At 55.6% G+C, this 10,009-nt stretch overlaps 1 protein-coding gene across 1 annotated transcript in view; it reads left to right on the forward strand.

The window, feature by feature from the left end:
* Positions 1–9,993, forward strand: part of tp53bp1 (tumor protein p53 binding protein 1) — a gene marked incomplete at its 3' end in the record, with an annotated part of 40,663 nt that extends 30,670 nt beyond the window's left edge. The window contains exons 15-22 of the mRNA XM_033017062.1: positions 1,276–1,368; positions 3,644–3,860; positions 5,062–5,433; positions 6,092–6,301; positions 7,043–7,359; positions 7,824–7,988; positions 8,809–9,245; positions 9,921–9,993. Coding sequence (XP_032872953.1) covers positions 1,276–1,368; positions 3,644–3,860; positions 5,062–5,433; positions 6,092–6,301; positions 7,043–7,359; positions 7,824–7,988; positions 8,809–9,245; positions 9,921–9,993 — 1,884 coding nt within the window. The remainder of the gene's footprint in view (positions 1–1,275; positions 1,369–3,643; positions 3,861–5,061; positions 5,434–6,091; positions 6,302–7,042; positions 7,360–7,823; positions 7,989–8,808; positions 9,246–9,920) is intronic.
* Between the last annotated feature and the right edge of the window lie 16 nt (positions 9,994–10,009).

Consider the following 10,009-nt stretch of genomic DNA (forward strand, 5'->3'; position numbering starts at 1 on the left):
CCTCAGACTTTGCTCGATATGAACGCTTGTCGGCACTGGGGCCTCTACTCGCTGGAGTTTAGAAGGATGAGGGGGGGGACACACCTCATTGAAACGTACCGAATCGTGAAAGGCTTGAATAGAGTGGTTGCGGAGAGGATGTTTCCACTAGTCGGAGAGTCTAGGACCCGAGGTCACAGCCTCAGAATTAAAGGACGTTCCTTTCGGAAGGAGGAATTTCTTTATTCAAAGGGTGGTGAATCTGTGGAATTCTTTGCCACCGAAGGCTGTGGAGGCCAAGTCAGTGGATATTCTTAAGGCAGAGATAGATAGATTTTTGATTGGTACGGGTGTCAGGGATTATGGGGAGAGGGCAGGAGAATGGGATCGAGAGGGGGAGAGATAGATCAGCCACGATTGAATGGCGGAGTAGACTTGATGACTTATAGAGTCGTACAGCCCTTTGGCCCACTTTGTCCATGCTGACCCATTGGCATTCTGGGCTAGTCCCGTTTGCCTGCATTTGGCCAGGAACCCTTCAAACCCTTCCAAGTGGTACATTGGTCCAAACTGGGATAAACAAGATACGTGAAACATGAAATTAAAGTGGAAAGGATTGGGGATGTGCAAAGATTGAGGTGAGGGGGGGGGGGGGGGGGGTCCAGTCTCGGTCTACCCCACGACAGAAGGGGGAGGAGATGTACCGGTTTGATAGCCACAGGGAAGAAGGATCTCCTGTGGCGTTCCGTGCAGCATCTTGGTGGAACCATTCTGTTGCTTAAGGTACACAAAAATGCTGGAGAAACTCAGCGGGTGCAGCAGCATCTATGGAGCGAAGGAAATAGGCAACGTTTCGTCCCGAAACCCTTTGGGTTTCGACCCGAAACGTTGCCTATTTCCTTTGGCTTTCGGCCCGAAACGTCGCCTATTTCCTTCGCTCCATAGATGCTGCTGCACCCGCTGAGTTCCTCCAGCATTTTTGTGTACCTTCGATCTTCCAGCATCTGCAGTTCCTTCTTGAACACTGTTGCTGAAGGTGATCCTCAGGTTGACTAGTGTGTCATGGAGGGGGTGTGGTGTTGCATTGTCCAGGAAGCTCCGCAGTTTGAGGTGCTTCCTCCCCTCCAAGACCAACCTCCCGTGAATCCAACGGAGCCAGCCTTCCTGATGAGGTGGTTAATCCTGTTGCCTTCGCCCTTGCTGCCCCGGCACTCGGCAACGAGGACGGCTGAGGGGGGGGGGAGGATCCGGGGGGTGTCTGGAGGGTCTAACGCTCGGCCATCTGTTTGTCCGCAGTGCTGTGAAGAGCCGCTCGGTGTTCAGTCGTGTGTGCGAGGCTCGGCGTGAGACGGAGGCGAGAGAACCGGGGGAACCCACGGCCCTGTTTCGGTAACTTCCTTTATAAACTGTTTACGACACAGGCCCTTGTTCATGTTTCATGTGTCATTCCTAACTGTCACTGTATGTCATATTGTCACTTGTGGGCGGAGCACCAAGGCAAATTCCTTGTATGTGAATACTTGGCCAATAAACCTATACATTCATTCATTCAAACCAATCGAGCCAATTTTCATGGAAACAGGCCTTTTATAGCTATGCCAGGAAGTGTCGGACATTTCTACCCTGGGGGAAAGGTTCCGTCTCTCTACCCCATCAATGCCTCTTATAATTTTATCTACAAAGCTGCGCTACTACAAGATTCACCTCTACTCCATTGCCAATAGACAATAGGTGCAGGAGTAGGCCATTTAGCCCTTCGAGCCAGCACCGCCATTCAATGTGATCATGGCTGATCATCCCCAATCAGTACCCCGTTCCTGCCTTCTCCCCACATCCCCTGACTCTGCTATTTTTAAGAGCCCTATCTAGCTCTCTCTTGAAAGCATCCAGAGAACCTGCCTCCACCGCCCTCTGAGGCAGAGAATTCCACTCTCGGTGAGAAAAAGTGTTTCCTCGTCTCCGTTCTAAATGGCTTGCTCCTTATTCTTAAACTGTGTGGCCCCTGGTTCTGGACTCCCCCCAACATCGGGAACATGTTTCCTGCCTCTAGCGTGTCCAAGCCCTTAACAATCTTGTATGTTTCAATGAGATATCCTCTCATCCTTCTAAACTCCAGAGTGTACAAGCCCAGCTGCTCCATTCTCTCAGCATATGACAGTCCCGCCATCCTGGGAATTAACCTTGTAAACCTACGCTGCACTCCCTCAATAGCAAGAATGTCCTTCCTCAAATTAGGGGACCAAAACAGCACACAATACTCCAGGTGTGGTCTCACTAGGGCTCTGTACAACTGCAGAGGGACCTCTTTGCTCCTATATTCGATCCCTCTTATTATAAAGGCCAACATGCCATTCGCTTTCTTCACTGCCTGCTGTACCTGCATGCTTACTTTCATTGACTGATGCACAAGGACCCCCAAATCCCGTTGTACTTCCCCTTTTCCCAACTTTATTGGACAAATATTGGACTTGGTCTCTGGAACTGGTGCGCTACAATGCTGAGAACTATATTCACCGCTCGGTAGGGGCAGTACGGTGGCCCAGGGGTAGAGTTGCTGCCCTAGAGTACCAGAGACCCGGGTTCGATCCCGACTACGGGCGCTGACTGTACGGAGTTTGTACGTCCTCCCCGTGATCAGCGTGTGTTTTCTCCGGGTTTGCTCCGGGTTTCCTCCCACGCTCCAAAGACGTGCAGGTTTGTCGGCTATTTGGCTTGGGAGTGAAGATTTGTAACGTGTGTAATACGGTGTCGGTGTACGAGCGCCGCTGGTCGGCGCGGCAACGGTGGGCCGAAGGGCCTGTTTCCGCGCTGTTTCGCTGTCGTCCAAAGTGTATCTTCCCCTTTGCTCTACCTACCGCACATGAGTTCGGATCGATGGGACAGGCCCAGCACCGGTTTCCGACACACTTGTTTCCCGAGCCTTGCCCGATGATCCGTTTTGCCGGGACCCAAGAGAGGTCAGGACGTCTGGGAGGAGTTCAAAGGTACCGGAAGCCTGCTATGGGATGGGATCTCTCTACCTCCATTGATGGCTGTTTGTGATCGTTTCCCCAGCAGCATGGACAATACACAATAGGTGCAGGAGTAGGCCATTCGGCCCTTCGAGCCAGCACCACCATTCATTGTGATCATGGCTGATTATCCCCAATCAGTACCCCGTTCCTGCCTTCTCCCCATGTCCCCTGACTCCGCTATCTTTAAGAGCCCTATCTAGCTCTCTCTTGATAATATCTAGAGAACCGGCCTCCACCGCCCTCTGAGGCAGAGAATTCCACACTCACAACTCTCTGTGAGAAAAAGTGTTTCCTCGTCTCCGTTCTAAATGGCTTACTCCTTATTCTTAAACTGTGTGGACCCTGGTTCTGGACTCCCCCAACATAGGGCATTAGACAATAGGTGCAGTAGTAGGCTATTCAGCCCTTCGAGCCAGCACCGCCATTCAATGTGATCATGGCTGATCGTCCCCAATCAGTTCTGGACTCCCCCAACATGGGGAACATGTTTCCTGCCTCTAGCGTGTCCAAACCTTCACAATCTTATATGTTTCAATAATAATTTAATTTTTAGTGCCAACAATTTTTGGTGACTTTGTATTTGGTGGCGGTGGAGTATTGGTATTCGTTTTGTGAATATTAGTGTAAATAAATAACAGCGGGTCTTGCAGCCTCCCGAGCTCAGAGGGGGAGTCCGAGGAGGTTTGCGAGGAGAGGGTGAATTGGCAGCGGCACCAGCGGGCTAAGCAACACACCCAGCGTCGATTCCCGATGAGCCAGTCTCCGCCAGAGGAGGATGAGGAGGTCAGCGAGACTCCAGAGGAATCCATGCCCGACCCCAGCACCAGCAAGGCTTCGACCAGGAGTCCGGAGGAGAGCGAGGATGAGGTGATGGGCCAGCACAGAATTGCCCCCTCTCTCCTCTGCCCCCTCTGCGCCCTCTGCCCCCCACCTCCATCCCCGGGATCCCGCCACTAGCCGCGTCTGCCCATCTCCACCCCTTATCCACCGAGACCGTTCCCTCTGCCACATCCCCCGGTCAACTCGTCCCTTCCCACCCAAACCCCAGCTACTTTCCCCTGCAACCGCCAGGAGATGCAACACCTATCCCTGTACCTGCCCCCCCCCCCCCTGACTCCGTCCAGGGACCCCCGACAGTGAGGCAGCTGTTCACTTGCGCCTCCTCCAACCTCGCCTACTGTATCCGCTGCTCCAGGTGTCGACTCCTGTACATCGGCGAGACCAAGCGCAGGCTCGGCGATCGTCTCGCTGAACACCTCCGCTCGGTCCGCCTAAACCTACCTGATCTCCCGGTTGCCAAACACTTTAACTCCTTTCTGTCCTGGGTCTCCTCCATTGTCAGAGTGAGGCCCAGCGCAAATTGGAGGAACAGCACCTCATAGTTTGCTTGGGCAGCTTAATAATGAATAATGGATGGGATTTATATAGCGCCTTTCTAATACTCAAGGCGCTTTACATCGCATTATTCATTCACTCCTCAGTCACACTCGGTGGTGGTAAGCTACTTCTGTAGCCACAGCTCCCCTGGGGCAGACTGACGGAAGCGTGGCTGCCAATCTGCGCCTACGGCCCCTCCGACCACCACCAATCACTCACACACATTCACACACAGGCAAAGGTGGGTGAAGTGTCTTGCCCAAGGACACAACGACAGTATGCACTCCAAGCGGGATTCGAACCGGCTACCTTCCGGTTGCCAGCCGGACACTTAGCACATTGCACCATCTGTCGTCCCAAGCTTACACCCCGCAGTATGAACATTGACTTCTCTAACTTCAAGTAACCTTCTCTGCCCATCCCCCATCCTAGTTCTTCGACTAGTTCCACCGTCCTCCTGATTAAATATTAGTCTGTCAGCCTCGTTGTCACCTTCCCCTCGGGTAACAATGAACCCTTCTACATTTACTGATCATCACCTGCTTTGATCTGTCTGTTTCACACTCACCCCTTCCATATCTCTATCGTTGCTATCCCCTGAATCAGTCTCGACCCGAAACGTCACCCATTCCTTCTCCCCGGAGATGCTGCCTGTCCCGCTGAGTGACTCCAGCATTTTGTGTCTGTCTAGGAGGTGATGGAGTTGGATCTGTGCAGCCAGGAGCTACCAGCCGGCAGAGCGAAGGGAACGGCGTCTCCGGGGAGGCAGACGGAGACGCCGCTCGTCTCGGCCGTGGGCGTGAACCCGGCGGACAGGGACGGGCGGCGCTGGGCTCCCGTGGTCCAGCCGCTCGTACACACGGGCACCCAGACCGGCGTCGGCAGCGGTATTGGCGGCACGAGCGGTAGCTCGGCCCGGGGAGGCAGCACCGAGCTCCTGTCCCGTGACGCGGTGGTCCAGACCGAAGACGCTCACGGCAAGCCCCAGATGCGCTCCAGGAGCACGTCCTACCACGCGGGCCGGGGGCCGGGGGATCGGGACACGGAGTCGCTGCACAGCCAGGTATTGGGGACCACACCGTACCCCTCTCCCCCCCCCCCCCCTGCCGATATATAGCGACCATCGAGGGTAAACGGGACCAAGTTACCTCATAACAACGGAGTGAGCCACACATTGAGGCCCTTTGGCCCACCTGGTCCATCCCAACCAGCAATCACCCCGTACACTAACGCTATCCCACACACACTAGGGACATAGAAACATAGGGACGACAGATGGCACAATGGGCTAAGTGTTCGGCTGGCAACCGGAAGGTAGCCGGTTCGAATCCCGCTTGGAGTGCATACTGTCGTTGTGTCCTTGGGCAAGACACTTCACCCACCTTTGCCTGTGTGTGTGGATGTAATTATGTGAAGCACTTTGGGGTCAATGCAAGTTGACTAAAAATGTGCTATATAAATAAAGAAAGAAATTTAATTTAATAGGTGCAGGAGGAGGCCATTCGGCCCTTCAAGCCAGCACTGCCATTCATTGTGATCATGGCTGATCGTCCACAAGCCAATGTGTATTCTTCAAGCAGAGATGGACAAGGTCTTGATTAGTGCGGGTTTAGTCGGGGGTTAGTGGGAGAATAGGGTTAGGAGGAAGAGATAGATCAGCCCATGATGGGCCGAATGGCCTAATTATCCTGCAATGACCTGTGAACTTTGGGTTCATTAAGCCTCTGATCGTCGCTGTTCCCTCTTCCCCACCGTCCCCGTCCCCGTTGCTTCCCCAGGGGGAGGAGGACACGGAGCTGCCGCCGTTGCCCGGGGGCCGGCACCTTCACCGGCGGGTGCGGACCATCAGGGAGGTGCGGACCGTGGTGACCCGGCTCATCACCGACGTCTTCTATGTGGACGGCAAGGAAGTGGAGCGCAAGGTGTCTGAGGTGAGGGGGGGGTGTGTGGGGGGGGGGGGGGGCGTTTGAGGGACGGGGGGTCTGAGAGGGAGGGGTGGGTGTGAGAGGGGGTTGAGGGCGGCAGGTGCTGGGACCTGTGGCGGGGGTAAGGTGGGAGAGTGGGCTATGGTGTGGTCTGGTTGGGTTGGGTGTTGGGGCGGTGTGAGAGTGCCCCCCAGCGCCAGTGTGTACACGTACCTGACCCACTGTGTGTGTCTGCGTGTGTGTGTAACTATGTGTGTGTGTGTGTGTGTAATTGTGTGTGTGTAATTGTGTGTGTGTAACTGTGTGTCTGCATGTGTGTGACTGTATATGTGTGTGTGTGTGTATCTGTGTGTGTGTGTGTGTGTGTAACTGTGTGTGTGTGTGTAACTGTGTGTGTGTGTGTGTATCCGTGTGTGTGTGTGCGTGTATCCGTGTGTGTGTATCTGTGTGTGTGTGTAACTGTGTGTGTGTGCGTGTATCCGTGTGTGTGTGTATCTGTGTGTGTAACTGTGTGTGTAACTGTGTGTGTGTGTGCGTGTATCCGTGTGTGTGTGCGTGTATCCGTGCGTGTGTGTAACTGTGTATCTGTTTGTGTGTATCTGTGTGTGTGTGTGTGTGTGTATCCGTGTGTGTGTGTGTATCCGTGTGTGTGTGTGTGTATCCGTGTGTGTGTGTGTGTATCTGTGCGTGTGTGTAACTGTGTGTGTGTGTGTAACCGTGTGTGTAACCGTGTGTGTGTGTTCACAGGAGCGTGAGGGTCCAGTGCGTGAGGAGCAGGAGTTTGAGGGTGAGGTGTCTCCGTCGCGAGCTGCCGGTTCCCTGTCGTCGGGAGACCTGGCGGACGTGAGCTCGATGTCGTCCAAGGCCTGCAGCTTGCTGCGTGTCTCCAGCAGCCTGTCCTCACTGGCCCACAGCAGCGGCGGCAGTGGCAGCAGCGGCAACGCAGGGGCAACCGTGCAGCAGGAGCGCAGCCGGGTCACTGGCGCGGCGAGGGGCAGGAACGGAGGCCCCGACCCACGAGAGTTCGCCATGCCCGTGGGCAGAGGCTCGCAGAGCAAACTCAGGTGGGGCCCGCACGTCGACCACCCCGCCCCCTTTAATTTGGACACATGCGGCCCCTTTAATTCAAGTGCTGATGGAACAGGGCATGTTCAAGCCTCTTGATTCACCCCCCCTCTCACCATTCAACCATTCCACCACTCCCTTCCCACCCAAACCACCCCCTCCCCAGGTACTTTTCCCTGCACCCGCAGAAGATGCAACACCTGTCCCTGACACCCCGATCGATCAAGAATCTATCGATCAAAAATATCCATCGACTTGGCCCCCAATGAATCCCACAGATTCACCACCCTCTGAGTAAAGAAACTCCTCCTCATCTCCTTCTGAAAGGAATGTCCTTTAATTCTGAGGCTGTGCCCTCTGGTCCTAGACTCTCCCACTAGTGGAAACATCCTCCCCCCCCCCTCCGCGTCCGCTCTATCCGGGCCATTCACTGTTTTGTTTTTGTTGTGTGTTGCAACGTCAGTCCTCGGAGGGTCGGGCCCCACAACTGGTCGCCAATCAAGCACCCGCTCACCGGCGTTGCGGAGAGCGATGAGGCTTCGCTGACCACCAGGCCGTTGCCGAGAAGCCCAGCTCCCCGAGGCAGGGGCAAGAGGGGGCGGCCTCCGATCAGAGCCTCCCTCGGGAGGTGAGTCTTCAGTTGTCCCAGGGCGGCAGCAGTAGAGTTGCTGCTTCACGCTCCTGAGACCCAGGTTCGATCCCGACTACGGGCGCTTGTCAGTACGACTCCTGAGACCCGCAGTTTCCTCCCACACTCCAAAGGGCGTACTAGAGGTTAACTGGCTTGGCATGAGTGTAAATCCTCCCTAGAGTGTGTAGGATAGTGTTAGTGTGCAGGGATCGCTGGTCGGCGCGCACTCGGTGGGCCGAAGGGCCTACTCCTGCACCTAATTTCTATGTTTCTGTGTCACCCATTCCTTCTCTCCGGAGATGCTGCCCTGATACTCCAGCATTCTGTGTCTATCTTTGGTTTAATCCAGCATCTGCAGTTCCTTCCCACACATTTCGCCCCGTCCCATGGAGCTGGAATGTCACCCAAGTCACCCGCCCCGCCCAGGGTGGTGCCTCTGAGGAGCGCGGGGTGAGAGGGGGGGGGGAGAAGGGGGGCTGATGTACAGTCAGTGGCTGTGGGGGAGGAGGGGAGAGGGAAGGGAGAAACAGTTCAGATTCATTCATTCCTTTATGCTTTTTCTACCATCCTTACCCCACCACCCGATCCCTCTCTCTCCCCGCACTCATCCCACCCCCATCCCTATCTGTCCCCTCTTTCCTCCCCTTGCCTTGCCCCATCTCTCTTTCTACCTCCCCTCCCCACCCTCCACTCCCGTCCAAATCACCTTCTCTCTCTCCCCTCCTCTCCTCTCACCACCTCTTACCTTCTCCTCCCCCCCCCCCTCTCCTCCTCTATCCCCTCCCCCCCCCTCCCTCTCTTCCCCCCCCCCCCTCAGGGAGATGATGCCCCCTCTACCACGTGCCCGTGCAGATGACTGTTCCACCACCCCCTCCCCAGACGAGGACCGCTTCACCCGCATTGCTGCCCGCCCCCCCGACCGTGCCCCCCTCGGGGCCCCCCCGCCCCGCCCGGCCTCGCCCGAGCTGGCCCCCCCACCCGCATCGCCGCCCCTCCCGGACCCCCGGACCCCGGCCCCGGCACCAGCGGCGGCGGCCAGCAGCTTCGTGGGTCTGCGCGTGGTGGCCAAGTGGTCGTCCAACGGCTACTTCTACTCGGGGACCATCACCAGGGACTCGGGCGACGGCAAGTACAAGGTCCTGTTCGACGACGGGTACGAGTGCGAGGTCATGGGCAAGGACATCCTGCTGTGTGACCCCATCCCCGTGCAGACCGAGGTCACAGCGCTCTCTGATGACGAGTACTTCAGCGCAGGTACGCGTCTCCTGGTCTCCTAATTTGAGGAAGGACATCCTTGTGATTGAGGCAGTGCAGCGTAGGTTCACGAGATTGATCCCTGGGATGGCGGGACTGTCATATGAGGAAAGATTGAAAAGACTAGGCTTGTATTCACTGGAGTTTAGAAGGATGAGGGGGATCTTATAGAAACATATAAAATTATAAAAGGACTGGGACAAGCTAGATGCAGGAAAAATGTTCCCAATGTTGGGCGAGTCCAGAACCAGGGGCCACAGTCTTAGAATAAAGGGGAGGTCATTTAAGACTGAACTTTTTCACCCAGAGAGTTGTGAATTTGTGGAATTCCCTGCCACAGAGGGCAGTGGAGGCCAAATCACTGGATGGATTTAAGAGAGAATTGGATAGAGCTCTAGGGGCTGGTGGAGTCAAGGGATATGGGGAGAAGGCAGGCACGGGTTATTGATAGGGGACGATCAGCCATGATCACAATGAATGGCGGTGCTGGCTCGAAGGGCCGAATGGCCTCCTCCTGCACCTGTTTTCTATGTTTTCTATGAATGGGTTGGGGGTTGGGGTAGAGGGAGAGTGGGGAGCTCCCCCCCCCCCCCACCCCCATTCATTCTGTTGGGTCCTTCGCTGTTGCTGTCTATACAAGACCTCCCACCCTCTCTCCCCGCGTTGTCACCACAGGGATAGTCCGGGCCCATCGGAAGGAGCCAGACGAGTTCTTCTACTGCATCGAGAAGGACGGCGTGCAGAAGTGGTACAAGCGGATGGCA

The sequence above is a fragment of the Amblyraja radiata genome, unplaced genomic scaffold (genome assembly GCF_010909765.2).
Source record: "Amblyraja radiata isolate CabotCenter1 unplaced genomic scaffold, sAmbRad1.1.pri scaffold_860_ctg1, whole genome shotgun sequence".
Classification (NCBI taxonomy): Eukaryota; Metazoa; Chordata; class Chondrichthyes; order Rajiformes; family Rajidae; genus Amblyraja; species Amblyraja radiata.